The sequence below is a fragment of the Bombus fervidus genome, chromosome 4 (assembly GCF_041682495.2).
Source record: "Bombus fervidus isolate BK054 chromosome 4, iyBomFerv1, whole genome shotgun sequence".
NCBI lineage: Eukaryota > Metazoa > Arthropoda > Insecta > Hymenoptera > Apidae > Bombus > Bombus fervidus.
The window spans coordinates 8,700,496-8,727,416 of NC_091520.1; the positions used below are offsets into that span (position 1 = coordinate 8,700,496).

Genomic DNA, 26,921 nt, shown 5'->3' on the forward strand with positions numbered 1-26,921 from the left:
AATTGGAAACCATTACTTTATGCTGGAAATGATAATAGTTTTACAATTAAATCGTTTGTCACATAATACTATATTATTGATGCTAATTGATTGATATAGTTTAACCAATCTACTGTTAAAATGTATATATTGAAAATATATTATAAGTTTATAAAATTTCGATAAAATATATTTTATTAATTATTTCATTATACATCATTGTACGTTAGCATTATTTTTTAACTCGCTTTTTAATGAATTTGATTAATTGTTACAAAGGAACAACGCATTTGACGCCAAAATATACATACCTGGTTGTTTTGATTTCAGTTCGATCAAACGTTTCTGTCTCGTCGAGTATTATAACTTTGTTTGCCATAGATTTAACGAAGAAAGCCCGATTTTCCTTGAAAATCAGTTTTTAATATTTACTTGCACAAGAACATTTAACGATCAAAAGAAAGATCATACACGATCAGAAATTTAATAAAAACTCATGTTTTATTTACAAATAGATAGGAATAACGCTGTACAATCGTGCAAATATTTTAGCAGTCTGGAATGTAATTTAAGAAAGATAAAAACATCGGCATTGTTTAAATGCTTTGAATTTTACTTTAATTTACAGTCGATCTTTCTAACTAACTATTCGATAGGACACGCGAAATTTATTAAAGATACTCCTATGCAATTTGATATGTAAAATAACATCATTCTAATCGTCGATATTGAGTATGGAAATTTTTTTAATTTACATAACAATGAATAAAACCTAGTGTTTTACGTGGAACATTTTTACTTGTAATCGATAGAAACGATTATTGCTCGTCTTTTAGTTTACATTTCCGTTCATTTCCTTTTTCTTCTCACCGTCGGCAGTTTGTGACGCCTGGTCCTCTCGAATAAATTCACAGTGTCTGTCGCTTTCTTGGGCGCCGTAAAGATCCAAATTCTTCCCGAGATAACAAACCGCTGCATCGAAAAACACTCCTATTATGGAGAATCCTAAAAAAAAAACACATTGTCGTACAATAACGAAGTACTTTCATGGCGAGATCGCTAAAAATTCAATATGTATAACGAAGATTAACTGCATCTTTAATGATATTTAATTTGTTCTATTTAACAAAATTATTTAACTTGTGATATCAGGCATGTCTAATTATTAGCAATCGAAAGTTTACAATTGGATCAGAATCGAATCGTTATGTCACTACTTGTAGTATAATTTACACCGTAACGGTATATTTTTTAAAGTTCCATCCAGATGAGATAAGATAAAAATTTTAAACTTCTTTATCGCTTATTTACTATCATTCGAATCTACTATTGTATTTACATTATTTTGTAATAGGTAATAATGTAATCAATGTTTTATGATACTTTTCTGAGTATGATAGAAACTCCTGTATTCCAATATACATAATAGGGAAACGTCTACGTTACAACTATTTTCGTATGGTACAAATTAGTATGCTTGATATAATTTTAATCAGGCTTTATCCTTTTCCTAATTTTATACGTATATCATAAATGTCTATTTAGCGTTCCTGTTATAAAAATTTAAACGCGTTTGAGTTAAGAGAAGTTGAGAGAATTTGACACGGTATATCTTTTCCTATAGGATGCACCGTAAAGTCTAACATAGTACTATCAAATAGGCACAATTTAAAAAAAAAAAACATAAATCAAAAGCGAAAATAAAACTTTTCTAATAAGACTTCATTTTCGAGAAAATCATTTTTAGAAATTTATACGTGTAATTAATGATTTGGTGTGCCTTAGTATACATCTCTCTTTGTAAATGAGCTTACATTTACAAACATAATTAACGTTGCAGTTTACCACTTACTATGCTTCTACTAATAACAAGCTTGTTATCGATATGAGCTACTAGTTTCTATTAGTTTATCGATATCAGAGTTAAGTGCGTGCGTACCATTCTGACATATTGTACATTCTCGAAATCAACTTTCTCGAAGACAAAATTTTATTTTTAAGTAACTTAGTTTTTGTTTTCATCTTATTTTACGCTATACTAATCTATTTATTACATTTTACTTTCCACATGTATCAAATGTTTTCTTACTAAAAGCATGTAACTTTTAAATATAATACTTTTTGTCTTCGTTTCGACTGAATATTCGACAAATTGGATTATCCCTCTGTCGTCCATTTAATCAAAACAATTTATAATACACTGTAGAATTACTACTAATAAACACTTACCTGCTGACGTTATATTAACTAAATATCGGAAGTTTCTTCCATGGTGGAACCAGCAGTTTCCTTGTGTTCCGCAGGACTCCTCCCAAATCAAGCAAGTCGAGTCAATAATGGCTCCGTAAATAATCGGGCCCGGTATCAACGCAAACAAGGAAATGATCATCAGCGTAATACCCTGCGCGAAGCTTTTATCCTTCTTCTCGACGCTGCGATAATTGACCAACACGTTGCCGATTTTTCCGGAACACGCTAACGTTTGTATGACACAAGTGAGCACCGTGAACAAAAGATAAGGGCGGCTGCAGTCATTCGTGCATGGGCCAGCTCTGACTTTGTCAAAATTCATCGTATGTGGGTCATTCACGTCGATCGATTGATTCCTCGGATTGTAATCGATAGTGTATCCGAAATGACCTTCGAGATCTGGCGTGCTCAGTAAAGGAAGACAACTGCAGTTCCCAAATTCCTTGTCGTTGATTATTGTTCGACAACCAGCATGGCAGGCAGAAAAAAAGGTCGTCTTCGATGATACATGACAGACTGGAGAATATTTAACACCATCGCAGTTACAGTCGGTGTTGCAACTAAATGTTAGGTTCATCCTGTAACAAAAATGAATTAACTAAATTTTATTCGTATCGATACAACGTTGTAATATAAAGGTGTTAGATAACAATTCCACAGCAATGTATAACTGATTTCTAATGTTAATATACGTTTAGAAATAAGTATGAAAGTTTACCGTGTATTAAATATCATATTTAAGTACATAAAGGATATGTCATAGTATCAAGTACAAATCAATTACAGTAAGTACAAATAATGCATAATTAAATAGAGAAGATATTGTGAAAATGGTATTGTAGAAAAAATTATAATATCATAGACATATGTTAATAATTTACTTGTTTTCATATATAGTCGTCTGTTCTATTACTTATATTGTAATGAAGAAATTAGAAACTTGTAGGAATTACATTCTTCAATAAAAGTAACTAGAAAAATTAACGATGTAATTATCAAGTTTTAGCTTCAATATCGATTTATACTGTGTAATTTCATGTATATCAAATAATATAGCAAACAGTTATCCAGTTCCGAAAAATTATAATCTTTATACTTTATAATAATTTGTACACAACGAATGCGCATATGATCCTAAAATATATTCCTTGGATCTAGCATTTAATGTTTTTAATATATGTAACTCCAAGACAGTGTAACTCATGTAGAATACGTAAAAGTCACATTAAATTGTATGAACAGCGCTCTACATATTAAAAAAGAATGATAACTCACGTTAACAGAGAAGTATAATAAAACCTAAAGAAATGTTTTATACGATGATTTCTAGAGTATGTAATGCTCTTTACTAAGAATAATTCAAATATTAATTATTTCTATTAGTATACATTTTTATGTTAACATAATAAAACGACTCTATTTATAATTAATTACAATTATCTTGTTACATATTAGAGCACTACTATATTACAAAATTTTGAGAAAAATAGGAGTAATAATAAAATTATCACATTTTCAACACAAAAAGTTACAAATGAATTTACAATTTAATTCCTTATAGATCAATCTATAGGTCCTTTCTTATATTACTTTCCTTTACACATTACTTTATTCTTGGTGACGGCTTCATGAAATTGTACTTTTCCACTTTCCTTTATTTATAACGGAACTTTTATTTATAATCTGAGAGTAATGTAAACAATATTCTATAAGCAAGAAAACGTACTCACTGCATAGTCTCTAAGTTGAGACCCTGAATGCCGGTATCGGAACAACCAAGAAATATAAAGAGTATCTGACCAGCGACGAAACAAATACCGACAAACACATTCCACGCTAACAATGGTCTAGGACCAGGTTTAAATTTGCTAATGATTAATCCAGAAAGCAGAAATCCTAGTACCATACCAACAAGCGATATCGGACCTTAAAATATAAAATCTTATGTTTAATAGCTTTGAAGAATTATATACTTTGGTAATCAATTACTTTAACTCTTACAGGACTAATGTTTACGTATACGCAACATTATACATTAACAAATTATTAATTAATCCATTGGCATACCGATCGTTTCCATATTAAAAGTCTGCAAAGTATTGGATATCGAGTCGTTGAACAACCAAGAATTAAATTACACAACATTTCAAACTTTGGTAGACGACTGCATGCCAATGAGTTAAACAATAAATTCATTATCGACAAACCGATCTTTACATTCTAATATACAGTATTTGATACATTTTAATACGTCGTATCTTCTTTACAAAGACATCAGGAAAATTGTGCTTTTATTATTAATAAAAAATCTCGTGTACGCAATCAAAAAAAGATTCAGTCCTGAAAGAGTTAAATAACTAGCAACAGTTATTTTCAAAACGTAATTTTTCCAAGTGACACACCTGCAATCACAGTACCACCAGCAGCAGATGTGCTGTATTGAACCTCAAGATATTTCGCCAAAAATGTTATGTATGCCGAAGCACCTAACACGTAAAACACTCCGCTTAGATTATTAAAAGTTAACAGCCAATTTGTTAGCAACCTCTTCATCGCTTTCGGAAATTCACGCATAGTTGGAATATATTCACTTTCTAAAGACTTTCTTGGTTCTATCGGCTTCATGTATTGCTCTTGCACAGTTAGGTGCAATTTCAATGGAATACTACCATCCTGAAAAAAATGCATAAAGTATCATTAAATCATCGACTAAAAGAAAGACGTGTGAACATATGCGAAAGACGTACATATAAAATGTAATCAAATATTTCAAAGTGAACATGTATACCTATACAGAAAATATAGCAAGTAATTGAACTAGTTAATTTTCTTGTTGATATTTCCTCTTATCTATTAGACGTATGAGTGAAGATATGATGCTGTAAAATTCTATTATTAAGAGCAATCAGAGATCCTTAGTAAAATTTTACCCTTGCAACCATTAGGATTATTATTTTACACGTCACTTTGAAATTGTCCATATTTTTATCTAAAATAGCTATTATGCAAGCAACAATTTGCTCCTTTAACTATATCACGAATACATAATTACATCATTGTATATTTCATAATTCAACTTGAAAGATTATCAAGAATATTGATACTACATATCAAGCATCTATACTACATCAGTAAGCAGTATTTTTATCATAAATTATGTAAATATTCCTAAGATCTTTATACCTAATTTCAACATTATCGATACGTTTCTGTGCATACGCAAGCTGCATATGTAGACATTGCAAGGTAAGCAGAATATATATTGTATTGAATTCGTACTATACATTGAACGATAAATTCTATAGTATTAATCATATTTCACCTTCTTGGCAGTGTCGATTGCAGTATTTGTTTCTGTCGGTAAATTTCGTGGAAACATTGCTATTAGAATAGCAAACATGCCCATAGTGGCGCCTAGAATAATCCAACCGAGCCACCATGCACCTAACCAGCGTGGATCCTTTTTTGTAATCACAGGATGTAGACTGGGATCTATGTACAAACTGAGACAACCATAACCCAGTAGGAATCCTATTGCTGGCCCAACAGTTCTCAGAGCAAAGGTGAAACCTGCATAGAGATTAAATAAAAATTAATATTCCTGTATTCTATAAATCGTACATGGCGCAGATATTTAGGCAATTAATAATAAAATAATTATGATAATAAATAAAATAATTATTCATTATTTCTATTAATTAAATATTGGAACATATATATTCGAGCCTTTTAGAGTTTACATATATATAGCGTTACAACAGTTGAATAGCGTTAACTATAATATTAAATGAAAATATATAACAATTAAGCTTCCTAAAATTTGTTTTAAAGTACAATTAAAAAGACTCAAAATCGAGTAAATAAAATTATCAACCATGCAAGATTGATTCCCAGTAAAATAAAGAATTTATGTTTGTACCTATACTGTGTTGGCTACTAACATTACTTGGTAAACAAAATATTTGGTAAATATTTATTAAAAGCAACAAAGAGGGAGAGAGTTTCTTCAAGCTTTATTTATAGATATTATTAAAGTTCTCTTTACTGAAATATTAAAAAAGTAAAAAAAATTTTTACAAATAAATTAGAAAAGTAAAAGAAAATGTGGAAATCCGTTAATATTGTTTTTTTAATGTTTTAAAATTAGCTAGTCGTTGCATTTAGATGCAAAAGAAATATTTATAATTTTAACCCTGAACAACCGTAGAATTTGACGATCTATTTACATTTACACGTACATTAAATTATGAAACTTTAATACATTATATTATAATACCTTGCATAGATACACTATTTGAATCTGATCAGTGTGTACAAATTAATGATAAATCGATGATTAGAACTAGTACTTACTACCTTCCTATGAAATCAACAGATTATAAATTCAAATTACCTGTTAAAACACGCATGTCAAAGGTATCTTTTACAATTCATATATACATATATACAATTATACATAATATACAATATATACAATTCATATATATATATATATGTCAGATTATCATTGAAGTTAGGGGCGTATAACGAATCTTCACGTGAATTGGCCATCGTTGTTGTGTACTATAGATGATATTTATTGATACAAACGTGATTATTACAGAGTTTAGCAAGTAATAGCGGCGATTGGATAATCGAAATGTCGATGACAATGAATTTAGGTTCGATAACGAATCCACAGTCAACGGGATGACGAATGCGATTTGATACAAGATTCTGATGTCACTCAACGTACTTGTTCACTGTACTAGTAGAACTTATCGAACTGACCCTCAGTCCAAGTGGAACTGCCCTTATATACTCCTCTCCTTACCTTTCTGTACCCCTCGGGTCAATCTTTGTTTTTAAGGAGAGCTATTTAATTACTCCATACCTCTGTTAGGTACACGTCCCTCCCGTGACCGTGGCTACGTTTAGCGACCCGTTATGTCACTTCAAGCCCAAATCCACTGTCATAAATCACGAGCAAACATAATTAGATTAAATTATAAATAGCTATTTCTCAGTTTTATTATTTAAAAAATAAATTTATAATTTATAATTTATAATTTATATAATAAAAAGTCTGGACTAAAGTATTGGGGACCTTTCCAAACATTCCAAAAGAAAGACCCCGATGTCCTTTCATCTCCGACATATATATATATATATACTACTACATATATTTACTGTTTGAATATCAAAAATTAAATTTGAAAATGAAGATCTTACCAAATAACAAGACAGAAATTTTAAGCTGCATAAATGCACACAATGCAAATAATATACAATATACATATATAGTATCCAAAATATGATACTCGTTGTGATATTTAATAGATAAAATAATCTTTCATTTTATCTCTGTTTCACCTTTTTCACTATATTCATAAAAATATGAGTTTGCATAAATATCCGTGATTCGCTTATATCAATAAATATTTACATAGAATAAATATTTACCTAGAAGCATCGGAGTATTCTTCTTTTTGGTATTGTCATCCAGGTACGTCTGACCAAGACCGTAATAGAGAGTGGTACCGATTCCAAGGATAAACTGAGAGAGGAAGACCAAGAGTCGTGGAAGAATGCTGACGTCCAAGAGCGTTTCCTCGTCGCAATGGTCTGGTTTGACGACGCGTGGACAAATTGCTAGATCTTGGGGTACTGTGGTTGCGTTCAGCAGAGTTTGGTCAAGGTATTCCTTCGTTAATGCCAAAGCATCTCGTCCTGGTCCGTACAAGAAGTGTGGAAGAGCGAGGACTAGGCACGAGAAAGCACTAAGACCGACACCAACCGCGATCCATCTTGGACGGTGACCAGAACCTCCGTAGTAGGTTAATATCAGAGATAAAATTTGAGAGATCTCATTGCCAGAAAGGATTAATCCTGAAATAAATTCGGTTCAAATGAATTCTTGTGACGTGACTATTTCTTATTTCGTGGTATAAGAAGAGATGCAATGGGGACAATGCTTCATTTTTATTTATGACAATTATCGTACATAATTGTGTAAACATACGTTTATATATATCGTATATCATTGTGTACAAAGCTCAAAATTGTAAATTCAATCAACATCATATTAAAGCAAAACTTTAGTAGGTTGAATTATTCTACTCTCTGTAATAGAAAAGTATCAAATTATGATAAGACGAAATGAAGATTAGTTTAGCATGTAGCCGATCAAAGTTACAAGGAAGTTATTTGTTGCGTCTGAAACGTCCCAAAAGTTTCGAAATTATTTTAAATAATTTATGAGATACTAATTATAATGATTTTATAATTAATTCTTTTAATTAATTTATATCTTATATCGGCACATTATACAGAAGAAACAGTTCGTTGAATTTCACGATCTTCTATTAATTAAATTAAACGGACCGAGTTCGTTATAGATATTTTTTCAAATATAGCCATCGCTTAAACTCTCCGAAAAAAGATTAGTTAAACAAATTTCTCAATACGTTCAAGGATCAAATGAATATTGTAGAGTTCATATTTTTGAAAACGAACAATATTACAAAAATTTGCCCAAAAGAAATGATTATTATGAGAATATTACTTCAAACGGTTTTTCGTATAAATAATAAACGTTGCAACTATGAAATGCTAAATTTTTCCAAAATATTTAAAACAAAGTATTACAATTCTCTTGATACATGTCAGAATTCTTTGTTTAATTTAACGTAATATCTATGTTTGCCTATGTAAATTAATGTAAGATAATGTTTAGTTATATAAATTTTGGTTATTAATCACTGAAATGGGTTGATGCAACAGAAAAATAAAGTTAAAAAATTAAAAGCATTAATGTAACTAATTAAATTACTGTATAGAGCTTACTTTCAGTTTAAGCATAGTATGTATTCATAAAACATTAAGATACAAACTATTTAGACTGTGAAGAATGATTAATCTGAATGTTTGCAAGATGTCAAAAAATCATACATCTCTTATACATCTGTATATCATCTTATCCATAGAAAACAATCAAATCGAAAATAATAAGTGATATTCTACATGTCTATCAAGTTTTAAATAACTGTACTTTCATCAAAAAGCTGTGTTTTTTTTAACTATAATATCAAATCATACGGATCAACCACATATGCCAATGGAAATAATATTTTTCTTTTAAGCTGGACGTTAGAATGGTTCTGTAAATCCTAACCACGACTACTAATATTTCTTCTCCTTTGTTTTATACATTTCGTTGATTTATTGAAATTAACGATAATATTATAATATGGAGACTTCAACGAAAGAACACAAATGTATAAATCTTATTTTTAGTCTTTTCTTAAAGGAGAGCAACTTTACAATAATAAAACAATTTTATTCGAATGTTTAATATAAAACAATAATTTTAAAATAAAGAAGACGCTACTTTATTTCGTTTTTGCATTAAATTTGTATTTTTGCTATCCTCCAGAACGTTCCAAAAATGTTAAATGAAACAGAAAAATATTCTCACTTTTTCAGAAAACCGAGTGAATTTATCAACTGTTTGTAAATATGTTACCTTCCTAAAATAGACATATTATTCCCATTTTCGACTGTGTTATATTAAGTCATATACTTATATTACATCAAGTACTTCTTTTTAGATAACTGATGGTATTAAAATCAGGAAAGTTTGCAAAGACGAACTTATTAGCTTTATTTTCTACGATTCTCACATAGAATTTTGCCTAATTATCCATCGTCGTAGTCGTATGCAATATTTGTTTCTTTTCTAAAAAATCACGGAATTCGACAAAACGTATCGTTTGTATCGTTAACTCCAATGGATATGTACAGATATCGATCGATCGAATGAACGTAATAACACCGACCTCGTAAAACCGCGAAGTCCACCGGCTGAATACTACACTTTCGTATGCATAAGAGTTGTATCGATTTCTCACGCAGCCGCTGTAACACGTAATTAACGTTCATCCAATTGCGTGTTCACGATGCAAATAATGTTTCAATCGGTGGGCCAGTTAATGGCCAGGGTGGCAAGCGAAACAAACGAGAGTTCTTCGATTCTTTTGCATCATACAATTGTGAGACTCGAACGAAAGAAGATGACAATAAAGGATTAATTTGAAAAATCAAAGCGAGGTCAATTAGATTAACATCATTACACGTGGACTCAGCAACAAGTTTGCGCGATATTCATTACTACTAAGGCATCTTTTTTAAGCGAATCAGGCTTTTTTGTTTTGTTAAATCATTCTTGATAAAATAAAAAATGTAATGTATGTAACATCTAATCAATATATATAAGACACGTAAATAATGCGTACGCATAATATGACACCTATTGCTATTAATCCAATAATCTACATTCAATGAAATTAATTAAAAATTATATTCGATGATGTTTATATCATTATGTAGTAGAAAATTATGGTTGAGTATAGAGAATAATTGAAAAGGAATTGTTGACGCGTTGTCATTGATTAATTTCGCGTGTTAAACGCGGAGCAACTTTAACGGTGGGATGAAATGAAAATTGATAAAATAGCGAAGGAAGACGATGATTATTTCGTATCAGAATTGTTTTATTATCACAATGTCTTTGTGGGTTAAAAGTTTGCGCGTGCGATGCCACCGCTCTATATTTCTTCGAAGACATATTGCTTGGTCGAGAGTTTTATAATAATTAAAATGACCTAAGAATTCTAACGAAAATTAGCAGTAGTAGGGGCAGAGCATGGCGACGCGTAATTAGTCGATGAGCGTTAGACGAAGTTTAGACAGGAATGGTTTTATATAATAAATCTACACATACACAGTTTTGAATATTATTAAGCTTCACAGAAGCAAGTTTCAAATGTCTACTAATTCGCAATTCTTCATACATCTATTTAATACGCTTTTTAACTTTGTCCAATAAAATCAAGCAATACCAATAGCAGCAATAATAATAAAAAATCAGTAATAAATTTCATCTAATAGAAAGTGATTTTCGAAATTTATAACGTATCCGAAATATCCAACTACGAATGATTATAACTCAGCTTCCTCGAGCATTATACGTACATTACTTTTCAAAAGTATAGGATAACTTTTATCCATCTGTGTTCTATCTTAGCCTAAAAATTAATCGCCCTTTTTAAAGTGAAAAGCATACAGGATCTTTGAAAACAGCATATTGTATAACAGTATGTTCGTGTGTCTTTATAGTATCCAGCACTCGTTATTCTAACGACAGATTTCTCACTTCTATGATTGCGACACTCTACTTACCTACTAGACGAACGCACACCGACACGCGATTTATCTTTCGTCGGGGCCGAATGCGTGTACGTGTGCAAATGCAAGTCCAAGTACTTTAATACGACTAGAATCGTAACACTTGGCTACTCGGTATCAGTGACGAGAGAAATCACAGTAAAAATAAGAACCGCGAAATACTCGAGTGTTCACAGCTTCCTATATCTCGGACAGATTTTATTATTGTTGCACGAAAGAGTCGGTTTTATGCGATGCACGTTACGATAACATAAAATCAGAGAAAATATAATTATTTACGTAGGATTTGTTGAAATTTCTTCCTTAATACATAAGATATTGAAGAACGAAAGGATGTAAAATTTGAAAAAGTCTTGTAAAGTACATATATTCAGCATAGGTTCTAAGATCAATATTTCTGTTATAATTTCATATCTTCTTTGGAAGCTTAATCAATTTAGTCCATTCGTTTATAATAGAAAATTGTAATAAAATTTCGATGGCGAGTAAAAGCTGTACGTTCGTCAGAGCATATGAGACAAGGCAAGGAACATTTAAATATTTCTACATTATACGTCAATTCATAATTTATACAAGTGAATATTCATATGAGAAGACGACATATTAAACACAGTTTATAAAAGAAGTTGTTTTATATTCCATGTTCCTTTTTATGTTAACAATAACATTTCTTCTTAGATTTCTTTAATATATTTTCAGATCTGCTTCATTCCTTGTATTTAACGCGTTATCGAGAAATATATTTTATCCTGATTTTAGCTTCTGTGTCGGCTGCGACTGTAAATCTTTAACGAATTTAACACTTATTATTTTAACGTCTTGCATACATCTATTTAACAACAATATATCTCATATACTTTGAGGTGATAGAACGTTCGATGAAGTACGAGAATAATCATAAACTATTTCACATAGCACGTTTTATTTTAAACCTTGGAATTAATTAATATGGTACGTTCGATCATATTACTTCAAAGGCGATAATTATAACACAGATTATACAGGTAAACGAAATAAGGTGACAGGTTAATAAAGTCAAAAGGTTCTTACCAGTTGTCCGACTAGGTATCTTAAATCTCTTTTCCAAGGTTGTGAGGGTGACAACGATATAAATAAAGGCCATCGCCTGCACAGTACCGAGGAGCCCGTACACGGCGATGAAATTTTTTGGGGTAGCACGATCTTGTAGCCATCGGGGATAAATCCCACAAACTCCACAACCTTTGCTCATCCCTCCGACTGCACTGTAACATTCACATATCTCATTTTTCCAAATTTTTTTGGAACATTTTAGAAAATTGTTATAAAATATTTCCTTATTAACATTCTTATGACGATATATTACATACACCTTGTTACCTGACCGGAGAATAAAATACATATCGTATTTCACTTATAATCTGTTAAAAGCTCTTCATTTTGTATAGTAACTTGCAAAAGTATCATGCCACGATTATCTTTTATAATATCAAATATAAACTGACACGAATAGTTCAACACGCAACGAGTATGGAAATTAATGCGTTAATATCGATATTAGAAACGAAGAATAAAGAACGAATAATTTTCTGATAACGGTATAACGATAGATCTTTATTACCGATGCGATTTACAGACCAATACTTTCGCATACTACTATAAATCATCAAATATCGCAGTAATTTATGTATTTTTGCTTCTTTTTATCAAACAACTAATATGAATTATTTTTGTTTATCTATGTAGAAAATTGTAAATAACTGCTTATTATATCGAATGATCCGAATAGAAAAAAATCATATGGCTCGACAAAGATACGAAAAATATGTTCGTCATGTTTAAACGTAATATCAAATATGAAGAGCCTATAAACTACATGTATATGTATATAGAAATAAAAAGCTAACAAGGTCAATTATAATAATTGCATTAACTTCTCTATAGAACACTTCTCTCTTCCATACAATTCCTTTAGCAGCGATAAGTCTGTTATCTACCGTTATAAACCGTTTTAATCATTTAATGATTAGCAGCAGTCGCTCCATTTATTACCATTTCATTAATCCTTCCTCATTATCATATAAATATATGTAGAATAAATTATGTGGCTGCAATGATTCAAAGCGTTGTTTCGATGAATGTATGTGTGCAAATGTTAATTTTATCTGTTTCGCTGCATCAAATCTTACATTCTGATAACGATTAGTCCGAATTTTCGGATATAAATCACGACAAAACGTTTCTGCGTTAACAAATCTGTTTCAAATAAATGAATTACCTTTGAAACATCTTTAGATATATTTAGATGTATTCCCCACTCACGATGAATTTTCCCATATTTAATAAACCGTCTAATTGCGATAACACAGAATCGACGAGCGGAGGAACTAAAATAATGATACGCATGAAAAGTAAACAACACTCTAAAAGCTTCGACAACCTAGCTCCCTTATACCTCATGATATTTCAAGTTTACACATTTTTGAAAAAGTTTCTCAACTCGTAAGTGTCTTACAGCTGGAATAACCAATGGTTCCTATCTTTTCTGTAATAAGCAATTTCATGAATCAAGTTCATAAATAAGCACGGTCAGTTTTATCAATGACACTTTCGACACAAGAGTGATATCGCGTGTGATCACTTTATAATACACTTGTTAATGGATCGTGAATAAAATTCCGAAATACAGCGAAATTGTCATTAAAAAGAGGGAAATTGAAATTACAAAATTAAGATTAACGAAAGATAATAAATAAAATCAATCATGAAAATACGTGCCTGTGATTTAACGAAAGTGTTTTGAAGAAGAAATTACTAAAGTTTTACGTTTGACGCACGAACTGAATTCTGCTCAATGGCGCAACAACCAATTCAATCCATTCAATTTCTACTAGCTTACAAAAATTCTTCCAGATTATTGTAATGTAAATAAATACAACGCAGACTAAGAGATAAACTCGTTTTTTTACATTCCTGACTTAGGTCACTTTCGTGATCACTGACACATATGTGTAACGTGTGTGTGATTTTATATTATGAATTCAACGTATGAAAAGCTCGTTGGTAAAATATCTGAAAATTTTGCAAGTTACATGTCCGCATAGCGTACACGTTAAAAGCACGCACAAGTGAGACTTAATACCTAATGAGAAATTACAGTAAAATAGAGTAATGTTCAATGTGATTAAATATGTCCAATAATAGCATTCGCAAATCATTCTTAGAAAGATCCGTGATTCGTAGGGAAGATAACAACTTTGCAAACTGAAATTCATATTGCCAAATAATTTGTTTGCTAAATGTTCAGATACTGCATGCCTCGTTGCATAAAGCGATAAAGCGAAATTCGTATATAACATCGTCTAATTGTTAAAAGAATCACTATAATATTACTTTTTTCACCAAAAAAAAAAAAGGTAATATGTGTGTCTCATGTATGCAAATGTCAAAAAGTCAAACGATATAATGGATTTATTTACCAACGATTTCCTTGGTAATTGTCGAGTGCGCCACGGGCACCTGAGATGATTACGCAATTGCAATTTAACTGGGTATAGATTTCGTTGTGACGCTCGGAGACTGCATTAATACGGAGTTCCAGCCGATTGTTACTTCCGCCTCGTCGTGCTACAAGAAGCACGCAAAGAATCGCGGACCTAACTTTATGATATATTCGCGAGTGGGAAGAAGTCGCAATACCAGCAACGTTCAACGTAAAAACAAAGATTTCAATTAAAAGCTTGTGCAAAAATTATCAAGGCTTGGTTGACGTTCGTCGTTCGCGATAAAACTGCTAAATAGACAAGAATTGAAAGAGAGAAATGAAAATACAACTGAGAAAAACTAAATGTTACGATGATGTTCTCATAAACAGTAAAATTCACTGAAAGTCATATAGGCTCCGTAACGATGACTCTGTACTGTAATTAGTAAGTACTGTGAAACGTTACGAGCTTCCGGCATCGGATATTAATCAAAAGCACGAACATTTTTATACGCGACACATGCGCGTAATAGAACTATAGGTGTACGAGAAACCGGTAAACAGTTGTGAATGGAAGTAAATGTCGACAAAAAACGACCATGATGATATAATAGATATAATAGTTATAATGATATAATAGATGATATAATGTAATAACCTAAGATAGTTCTATACCAATCTATAGAGTAAAACGATCAATTTAAAGTAATGTTGATCAACGTAACATATTTATGAAAGAATAGGATGAAAATTCCGCCGAATGAAATATTTAGAACGAGAAAGAATTGACAAATAGAGTAAAATGAAAAGATGGAAGATTAAAATTGTCATTGTACGAAGAAGCTATTGTACGTACCAAATAAATCCAATGAACAATATTGCACACCATAGTACAATAATGATAGATATTTGACTTTCATGCGTAAAAATTACAAAGCTACATTGTTTTTAAATAGCTACGTGAACATCGAATAAAAAGTGTAGACGCTATACTAGCATTTACTTACTATGATAACCGATAGAATTTTTGTTTTCCAAAAAATCCAATATTCTTATGAAACACGATCTATAAATAATATTATAAATTGTATATAAAAAAAACCGTGAGATGCGTTTAACTAAGCTTGTATGCACTGTAATATAAGCACATGACCATTTATATACGTACGATGTAATTCGCAAGATATCTAAGCAATTGATTAAGTGTGTAATAAAATAGTGTGGAAAAATAGGCGATCCTGATAGAAACATTAGCACTTACAACAGAGAGCACAAAGTATGCAAGAGAAAGCGAAAACACGCGAGAATTCTATTAGTCTCACCTTGACCTTAGGCCACGTGCTTCCGCATGGACTCAGGAAGGACTTCCAGGTCGCGAGTCCTATATGGATCGCGATCCTCGAGTCTTTCCGTACTCGTGACCTCCCTCGTCTGCCGAGTAACTAAAAAATCACTGAGCGCTATGAGCGCTCTAGTTTACGCGAATAAACGCGGGGTAACTGAGGCTCGCTCTTGTGTCAATGGCAATGCTCCCCTACTACATATTTCTCTATCAAAACGAATGATAAACGGGGCATCATTCAGAAGACGCGTTATCAACGAAGCACCGGTGCTGACATCTCATCATGTTTACCCACGATGACCAGTTGGCACCGATTCCAAAGGTATCTCGAACTACGATTGGTTGCAGTCTATGCTAAACATACGACGGTTAACGTTCATTGTTTGAACGAGCAAACTTTTTCATTTATTTCTTTGTTTGAGGAAATAGAAAGGGGCACACCTCACAGATTTCAAGAAGCTTGAAATATGTTGTCAAAACTCACATTCTGAACAACTTTTTTGCATACATGCAACCGTCGTTCGTCCTTCATTTCCGAGATATTCACAAAAATATTCGATTAAATTTAATTGTGATTGCGCTTCATACTGGCATACAAATCGTCACATTTTGATATAGCTCAACCTACACTTAACTCATTGACGCTAATTATCTTTAACACAAATAAAAAGAGATAAATCAGCGGGCTATAGGTTGGAACAGATTAATATTCGGCCGGTAACGCAAGCGTTGCTAGTTCATGCGATTTTGTAAGTACATGATAAATTCCACTACTACGATTTATTTTTATTTATATATAGAGTCCGAATAACATGTAAGAGCGGCGTGATTCCCCGTGTAAAAATAAGAGAAAGATATAGAATAGAATTTTTTCATTTCCAGCTTAGTTTCCGAAAAGATCGAGTTTAGAAATTTGTGAAGTATACTTGAACGTGGCTAATTCCAGGCTGGACAGAACTAAGTAATCGACAGGAGGTCATTCTACGTGTAAAAATATAGTGGAAATATATATGGTATATGGTTATCATTAGATTACGTGTGTTCATTAGGAAAACATATATACATATATATTTGCTAATTCTGATTATATCATTAGTGTATACACGACGAACAAAGAGATAGTGCAACATTTCCTATATTTTTACTATTTATTATTATAAATAGTATATTATAATTTCCTATATTTTTATATATAACATTAAAAATTATTTCATGTTAACATTGCCGGCCACTTAATGACGCCGATTACACTAGTACTGAATAAATACCAGAGTAGAGTGGATATTACTCTAAGCCACAACTCAAATAAACAATAATAAATGTAATAATAATTTAAATGATCCGTACATATTTCGACGTCTAGCGCTTGTTTTTGCATCAATCGATTTCGATGAAATTTTCAGCATATATATAACTGATATTGATCTACTAAACGTACTTACAGGCACAAATAAGAAGGTTGTACAAAGTGATCTTTACTACTTTCATCGCCATTCTTATAAATTTTCTTCTTAAAATTCTTTTTTCGTATCATCCAGTGAACTAATCCTTTCAACTCCTCACGAAAGCTCAAGTTTGACTGCATCTATTTTGTAAAATTTTGAAGAGGTCGGTTGATCAATTATTGATATATCATGGAAGCCAATTCGCTAAATACGATTTGAAGTTTCGCATCCAGCAACCTTTAAAGCAATAACTTTACCATTTTATCGAATTCAGGAGTAAAAATATAGGAAACCATTTTCGAGGTACAACAGTTTGAGAAGAATGCAATAAAAGAATCGTCAATTTTTTTCTCCACTAAGTGGAAATATCCTCCGAAGAAATATTAGCTTCAAAATATACGAAATTCACAAAAATAAATCGATTGTACAAATACGTACATTCGCTTTTAAATATACCACCAACATTACTAATCTAACTAAAGGAACTCTACTTTTTCTTCCTTAAAGACATTTTGTAAGGCAGGACATCAAAGAGTGACGAATTTATGAAGATTCACGAAGGAAGCCAAATCGTTGAGTTATTTTGCCAAAAGGCGCAACTGGTTATTTTTGCTCAGTCGTTGCGGGTCTGACTTAGACGTCGAGGGCGGTTTCCCCTTTGCTCGTTTTTGTGGTCCGCCGCGACGCTTGGCGTCCAATTCCACAAGGCCATTAAGATTATCTTTAGCCACGAAAAACGACAAGATCGGGTTCCATCGAGGCGACAAAGTCACTTGCCTTGGTCACAGGAGAAAAAGGAAATTTTTCGTAAAACTGGTGAACGATAGAGCCGAATAAACCCGTAAATCGTTTCGTATCATTGAGACAAACGATTCGTAAAGGACTTTCTGATGGAATAAGTTTGGACAATGAGGATACCATTAAACGATACATAATCTTCTGAAAATTAGGATTTTATTTCTTTTTTTTTCTGATTTTTCGGTAATCAATGTTTGTGTTTCGTCTCTTGCAAATAGTTTAGATGACCTGCGAAAGCAACAGACAACAATAGTCGCGATCTATCATTAGACCAAGACGCGTTCGCTTTTTATTTCTCTGTGAGACGATATACATATTTACTCCCGTTTCATTTCGTTAACTTACTAATAGGGTGTATAATATTAATATTATTAATGATAACAGGCGATATATTACAACCGTTAATCCTAAGAGTATAGGATATTTGAAAATGTGATAGTAGCCGTGACGAAAATACGAATTCCTCACGGTTTAATCCTAAAGTTCGCATTTCTCTTCATAACGTTGCAACAGATTTTTTCGGTTCGCAGTAAATTCGAACGATCACGTATCCTGTTCGCTTTGCCATTAAGTACATGAACAATAGTGAGTAATCGATAATGACAATAATATTATCAATAATTAATAGTAATAATAATTATCAATTTATAATAATAATAATAATAATAATAATAATAATAATAAAATAATAATAATATCATGTATCAATAGCATTAATTTATTTTCCTATTATCTTAATCGAACGATTAATGTAATAATTAATTCCTAACACTAAGTCTCCCTAACAGCATCTTTTGCTAACTTTTTACAGAACTTTTGGTTTCCATCTCCATTTCTTCGTTCATATTACGACTACTTAAAATTCTAACGAATCTAATTAACTTTATCTCGAAGGGTTTAGGACTAGACAGCCTCATTCTTCATAGCCTGATCCTCTGTCTCCCTTCTTGTTTGCTAGTTACTTCTCCTTTTATTTTCGATCTTGCCGTTTGGTCTCCTTTTATTTTTTATTTCACCCCTGTACACACGTTAGCGAATAGTTTCCCGCTAACGAAACACTGACTAGTTTTTAACCGTTAAAATTATTCGGTCGTGCTAATTAAGGCACCTGATTACTGTAAAATGGGACGAACGAATTCCTTGTGTTTTGCAGTTTTTTCTTAAGCAACAAACAATTAGTAGTAGCGCACATTAACGTTGAAGAATTAATAATTAGGTAAATTGATCCGTATTTAGAATAAATTGTAACAATATATAACAACTGTAATTCGTTAATAAATACATTGTCGCAAGTATAAAAATGAAGTCGCGCTAAAAATTAAATGATACACCTATTATTCGTATTTAAAAATTCTAACAACATTTATTCGCGTATAAAACAATAGTTTTTGTTGATCAACAGAATTTTGGTGCTTTTACGTCTTCGTTTTTAAATATTCGTCTTCGCTTGATTTCATGATTATCAGCATTCGATAACCAACAATGTCGATTCGTTCGTCCGTTGGTCCTCACTGTTCATTTAAATATCATCTATAAATTATGCAAAGAAGGCATTATCTTAAGACACTTGGTGATTTCGCTGACACGCGATTCTAAGGCAACATCGGTTTAATTGTAACGCAACCATCGTTACTTACAATCCCTTGATATACTTTACTCAAATGAATCTTTTGAATCTATTGACAGAATTTTCATTTCAGAATAGTTGTTCAATAAAAATTCTTTTTAGCGAATTTCAAATAGAATACTTTCGAATAAAAAATTAATTCCACGAAACTAAAAGTTTTTACTAAATTAGAGTTTAACAAACACTCGAATTTATAAAATTTAATATTTTAAATCAATCTTCGTTTACTAAAATAATTGCAAACAACTTATAGTTTGGTGATAAACGGGAGTTGCTAAAAATGTAATAACATCGTCATAATTTAAAATCAAGCTTAACTTATTGAGAAATACTTTCCTACGTACTTTAAAAGAAAGGTACAAGTGTATTGAAAAACTATTGCTCTTTTTCTATCTAAGTAGATAAAGAGCTAGTTTAAAGTTTCGTGGAAAATTTATTTCTAAATTTTTCATATGTCGGCCAAAAAAAAAAAAAGAACGATGTTCCTCTTTCATAAAGTGAAAAACATATTTCATCAAGTTCAATATAAATAAACTAAATTATACATTTAAATTGAAAAAGTTTATAGTTTTTGACCAATATTCAGAAATGATATCTGTATCACTCTCAGTCCTAAAGGATCGTAAGATAAACAATTGCAATGAAATAGCGATTCGTGAAGAACACCAAAAGTTATTCGTCGATACTGGAAGTAACCGTTTCATCCCCCAAAACTTATCATCATTTAATTAACGCTTACTATCTCGTAAAAATACATTTCTCGAACAATATCAATTCTGAATACGGATCAGTCTTTCGGTTCTACCTAATAGCGAGTAATTTACGTCGTTCGAATCATATCTCAGTTACTTATAAGTGACAACATCGCAGATATCGATCTCGGATTTTTCTTTAACGTACGAGCGGTACGTAAGCGTACAAAGATCCGGCGTTTCTAAAATGTTCGCGCATCTACTGAAAGCTTCTATTATCCATCATGCTCCATTTGTTATAAATAATCATAATGCTAACAACATTACATATCATCTTGTATCTCGAAGTACATTGGCCGAGAATGCCAAAGTTTGGCCCTATAAAGGAGAACGTGGAAAGGAAGATTAAGGTGGGGAAGATTAAATGTGAAGTTAATAAAAAACTGCCAACCGCCGATCCTGAATGACATAGATCACATCCACGTAGCTTCCTCGTTTTCTGCCTCTCACCGGGCGCCGTTTCCAAAATTAACGTGGAGAACGTGGAGCTAGATTCCGAGTAGTTGAAACAATGGCTCCTTCGTGCGCGGTACACCCGCACCAAATAATGCCTGATCCTCGAATAAGGAAGGAACTGAGTCGTCGTAGAGGCAGATGAAGACTACACGTTTATACGGCGGCGAGGATCAAGTTTTGTGTTGCGAGTTTAATGCCTGTGGGACAACTGACGACGGTACCAATTTCCTTGCGGCAATTTGTCCAACTTCTATTGCAATCTTGCTTCCTGAGGCGTCGTTTGATACGGGAGTCCTGGGAAAGCCGCGCCTGCCGCTGTTGCAGCTGCAGCCGCTGCTGCTGGTAATCCTGCTGCTGCACCTGGTAGTGTTGCATACGTATACGGTGTCACGTAACTTGCTGCTGCTGCATTCGCTGCAAAAACAAAGAAACCGCATTCTAAGCTCCTGAATGTTTCTCCGATCTTAGCGCAGGTAATCCTTTGAGGAAACAATACCGATTACGACTAATATGAATGCAAACCGTATATTTTCAAATATTGCATAAAAGCATTTCTATTTACAATATGCTTTCACGCTTTCCATTCTAAATAATTCACTAGAAGGAAATCAACAAGTTGACACGGATTGACAATTTAATTTTTCTTCGAGAAATTAAATTACCGAATTGTAACGTCTTGTATAGTAAATTGTATGTACTGAAGAAGTAGTTTTAAAATTGTAACAGGATTACCCGTGCTTCTTCCTAAAAAATATCATTATTGTAAATATATCTTTAATTTTTACTCATTGTTGATTAAGTCTTACATTTATCGAAATTCATTTTCGATTCTTTGCCAGAATAATATCATTGCATGATAAAAGCTTACTGTCATCCATCGTGACATTTTTCCCACCACCACCGTAGACAGCACATCAGAGCATTAACAAAATTTGCATGTCGATCGTGTTGAATGCAAAGCCAGCATAAGCATGCAATGTTGCATTTCCACTTTTTACCATGTCTGTTATACCAACAGCAGAACATTCCAGCGCAAATTAAAGAAACTTCTATACAAGCATTTTTTGTGTGATCATATTTCTGAGAACGTACGAATAACATAAAAATAATAGCACATAATCTTGAAAGTAATAAAATGATCATTTAGCACAAATTTCGGAAAACAGACTGTAGAAAGTTCTCCTGGTAAATGCAAACTGCATTGCTTTAATTTTGAGAAAGCTTTCCAATAACCGATGTAAATCGAAAGAGCTACAAAACATACAAATGTGAAGAAGCGATAAGTGAAACGAATAAAAAATATTCTCAGCAAGATTCCCACTAAAGATATCAAAGATATCACTTCCTAACTCTAAAAACGTACGAGATCAATTTTTTATCTCATTGTGTCAATTTCTTTTATCAAGAATCATGTTAAGGTTCGTTCTCAGTAAGAAAGACGCAATAAACGAGATATTTGAGAAGCCTTAAAAACACGAATTTCATCATAGTCAAAAAATTTGCCAAAAATGTCGACACGTGCAGCTTTTTAAGTATTGTTAATCTTTACTAAAACTACCTTGTTACGCAAACTTTATCAAGTGTAATCTAGCTTCCACATGCAGTCTTCTATGAACAACATAAAAGATATTAAGATATATTATACGCACATGCGTTCAAAAGTTATAGAGAAATATTTTACTCTTAAACACTACGATTTTACGAATTTGCAAAACTTCTAGATATACAGTAGAAAAAAACAAATTTTAAACATTAACAAATTCGAACTATTTTTTTAAACGAGAATCGATGTGAGAATCTATTCGAGAATAGATGTGAGATTAACTTTGTAAAAAAAAGAAAAAAACTAATAGAAACTCGGTAAAAACTTGTGCACATTTGAAGAATAAGTTTGATAGTTAATTTGGAAAATTTGTGGGAATCTTGCAGAGATTCCTCATGGAAGTAGAGCTACTTCACTACGGCAAAAACAGAAGAACGATATGATCCAATTCCTCTTTTATTCTCTCTCACTCTCGCATACATTTCCGTTCGCTCTATCGCTTGCGTTTCTTCTCTTTCGGTGCGCTTGGTTTTCTAATAATTTTCTACCGTTGCTACGTAGCACGGACGGCAGAAAGGGCGGCAGGAGAGCTTTCTCCAATCGTTGGCGTGCCAGCACCGCAGGGCTGCTACCGTTGTGCTGCTGGTGGTGGTGTATCAGCCCGTTGCTGTCCTTGCTCTGGACACTTTTCAAACACATACCAGCCGCGGCGGCGCTGGTATAAGGATACGCCTCGGCGAAATTGTACGATGTTCCCGGATACGTAGCGGCCGCTGCCGCGACATTTTGGTACTCGTAAAATTGTGACGCTGCTGCCATCGCCGCTGCATGGGTCAACTGCGTCGCCGGAAGCGGTACCAAACCACCTGGCGCCGCAGCCGCCAGGTAAGGCGACTGGTACACGTAACCCGGTGGCACCCTGAAACCAAAATCATCCAACGGTTAGACAGTTCTACGGTCACCGATCACGCAACGGCACTCATACATCTAATACGAAGAATACTCGCTGGTTAATCATGGTGGACTAGGAAATTAACACTATAACACTGGCAACGAACCGTTTAAAACGTTATACGGTTGTATACTGGATAGTTGTAATAAAATGATTATAAAGTAGTCAGTTGATATTATTGGCGATTAAAATCATTTCACTTTTAGTACGATAGTAAATCCTATTTACGCAACGTTTCATTTGCAATTCTTGTTCTGTTTTTTAATATCTAAAAGATTTAAGGATTTGATGAATATTTTTTTTATCGTTGTTTCCTCTTCTATATAGATTTTGTATGAATTTCAAAGAAATTAATGTGTTCGCGACACTTAAATGAAAACCATTCTTTTTATGTTGCGGAGATCTGTTTTCTGTCTTTGACTTGTGTAATGGACTTTCCTGAAATACTTTGTATTATTCATTATTTTTTATATCGTAACAAAACAATATGCGGTCAGAGTATCGCGTTTCTTGACTTCTCTACTAGTCTTCCGTTTACCTAATTTGTACGAATTATTCCATCTGTTTGGTCCTTATATACGTTTTTCATAGATTTGAAGAAAAGAAACTTCGTACTAGTACGGTATAATAATACTCATAAATATTTATGTGTATTAAATCAAAAAACGCAATCATCTTCTAGATGCAGAAGCCAATAATATCAACCCTCGGTACTGTGTGTTTGAACTTACATTAGAAAATAGTAAAGCAATTGCAATATGTTGAGTACATAGTAGCTAATGCTATAGCAATTGCTATAATTAACAATCTGCAAGGTATTCCGAATATTTCTCATTTTAGCTTCAGACAATAATTTTTTCCTTGTGTTTAGTCCACCAGGATCATTTAGTCCTACGTAATCACACTTGCTGTTCGAAACAATCTGTGGTCCATCGAGTTTCTTGATTCTATTATCATCTCTCTTACCTTTTCTAAGGTAATCAACCGAACTTGATGGACACCGGAAGCTTTAACAGTACATTTCTCCCTGTGCAGTTAAGAACTGGAGGAAAAGTGTGAAAGGAGGACAGTTGGAAACTTGCGCGTGTAGAACTATGTGTATAGTGAATGTTCCACGCAAGCGATGTTCTGCGTGCAGCTAAGTAAAGCGCGAATGCAATCTCGTACTTTACCCCTCCCTCAATTAAGATAAACGGTTTATTGGAAAAGCGTTTGGTAATAGCTAACTTTCTCCAACAGATAACACGACGATCGCTAATGGACTCGGACTTGACATTATGTGACTACGCGTTTGTATTTGTATTTCATAGCCCCCGACGCCATAACTATGCCAGGAAATCGTCGAAAATACGATCAAGAAAGAAACGAACTTTTACGTGAATTCCACTTTGAGAGGATTAATGGTCGTAAAGTTTTTCCTGTAAAAACATGTGTCACTGTATTAATAATCAATTCTGTGTTATCTGAAACCGTACTTTGATATAACATTTGATAACCGAATCTGGGTATTATCCGCGTTTTATGCCATCATTTCAATGTTACTTTCACGTGTATACCACTGCAAACGATATATTACTCGATAAAAACGCGAATGTAAATGTGTAGTGTTCGTGTAGGAATTATTCGATGCGTGAGTAAAGGACAAGGGAGGACAGGTGGACGGAAAGCGGCGCGTTATGAGAATGGTAACAGTGTGGTATCACTAAGGCGTGACAAAAAAAATGCGCAACAAATCCAATAAAATAAAAAAAAAAATCCTCAATGTGTCGGCAAAACAACAACAAACCAACGACAAACGTGTGTGTAGGTCATTTCACGAATATAAAGATACTTCTCGATACACGGCACACGATTACCTAACACCAACGTTAGTATACCTAAAATTCACAGGCGTAAGAAAGAAACAGAAAAGTGATACGTTCCACGGCAGTGCCTCTGTCTCTATCTCTTTTCCCTCTTTTTCTTTTTCAACGCGAAACGATCGCGTGTAAAAACTTGCCGCCCCGACACGATTCTCCTTAGCGCGTTCTTCAATTTATCGTGACACGATCATTTTCTTTTAGCCAACGACCCTTCAAACTCGATTATCTTTCTGCAAATTTTTACCGATAATTGATCGTTTAGCTGTATGAAACTAAAGACCAGTATCGAAATTAATTCGTTGCCTTCAGCTGTAATTAATAATTATGTAAACATTAAAATATGAAAGATGCGAAACTTACGTTTCAAGTGAAAGTTTTTTTGCTATATCTGTGAAATAATATTTTTTTCTTTTCATTTGTACTTATATTATAGTATTGTTAAACACGATATTTCACGTAATTATTAATACGTTGTTTCGTAACTGTTTCATACGTGTAATTTTTATAACAGATATGTAACCAGCAAATCGCGTTTTGAAAGGACATACATACAAACACAGGAGACAGCCCTGAACTTTTTCGCGGATCGATAATAGCTAGTGTCCAGTCCACGAAGGAAATCAATATGTTGTCCTGTGGCTTCGAGCGATAGTTTGCTTCGTCGAATTAGTGCACATCAACATAGATTAATGAACGTTGAAAACGTTCTCAGTAGCGCGTATTCCTTACCCGTCGTCTCAAAATTGGGTTACTATTCTGATTCGCTACGAAATTTTGTATTTTTAACGAAGATAAAAGAATTAAAGAAACAAAAAGAAACGATAAAACAATTATCTGACATCATTAATAAGTTAATAATTCATAAACAATTTGATATTGATAAGTAAAACGATATTAATATAACTCGGTTAAAATGAATATTTTGTTAACCAGTAACTTGAGTTGAAACGATACGTTACAAGATCGAATAACAAAAAATTAATTGTAATTCCAGTTATTGTCTGCTTCGATTAATTGCACGTTTTAAAAGATTACTTACATGGGATATTAATAACATTATAGCAATGTTCGTATGAAAGAAAGAATGAAATATAGCAAAGAAATGACAAAAATAAGGCAAGTAGTATGGAATTACAAAAGTATCTCTGAATACCTATAATCTCTAATCAATTTATATGAAGACATTTTCGTAATGTAAAAATATTCATCCTTATATATCACGTTCGT

At 32.7% G+C, this 26,921-nt stretch overlaps 2 protein-coding genes across 4 annotated transcripts in view; both read right to left on the reverse strand.

Annotated features, from left to right (window-relative positions):
• Window positions 1–461: 461 nt before the first annotated feature.
• On the reverse strand, window positions 462–16,430 carry Oatp33ea (Organic anion transporting polypeptide 33Ea). The gene is made up of 8 exons (XM_072001728.1): window positions 16,240–16,430; window positions 12,505–12,698; window positions 7,672–8,097; window positions 5,552–5,799; window positions 4,632–4,902; window positions 3,960–4,155; window positions 2,209–2,807; window positions 462–984 (listed from the first exon to the last, which is right to left on the reverse strand). The coding sequence occupies exons 2-8, from the start codon at window positions 12,683–12,685 to the stop codon at window positions 812–814; spliced, it is 2,094 nt and encodes a 697-aa protein (XP_071857829.1). The 5' UTR covers window positions 12,686–12,698; window positions 16,240–16,430; the 3' UTR covers window positions 462–811.
• Window positions 16,431–18,639: 2,209 nt separating this feature from the next.
• LOC139986986 (RNA-binding protein 24) overlaps window positions 18,640–26,921 on the reverse strand; it is a 28,244-nt gene continuing 19,962 nt past the window's right edge. The window contains exons 5-6 of one of the 3 annotated variants that reach the window (XM_072002789.1): window positions 23,361–23,799; window positions 18,640–21,751 (exon numbers count right to left, since the gene is read on the reverse strand). In XM_072002789.1, coding sequence (XP_071858890.1) covers window positions 21,725–21,751; window positions 23,361–23,799 — 466 coding nt within the window. In that variant the 3' untranslated portion in view covers window positions 18,640–21,724. The remainder of the gene's footprint in view (window positions 21,752–23,360; window positions 23,800–26,921) is intronic. The other 2 variants (XM_072002788.1, XM_072002790.1) reach the window with 2 other exon arrangements.

What these genes read in the sequence shown, in the direction of transcription:
- Oatp33ea (XM_072001728.1), bottom strand. Translation starts at nt 12,685, where the DNA reads ATGAGCAAAGGTTGTGGAGTTTGTGGGATTTATCCCCGATGGCTACAA. An exon ending in TGGTGGTACTGTGATTGCAG is followed by an intron (nt 4,156 to 4,631) that starts GTGTGTCACTTG and finishes TTATATTTTAAG; the next exon opens with GTCCGATATCGCTTGTTGGT. An exon ending in CTCAACTTAGAGACTATGCA is followed by an intron (nt 2,808 to 3,959) that starts GTGAGTACGTTT and finishes TTTTTGTTACAG; the next exon opens with GATGAACCTAACATTTAGTT.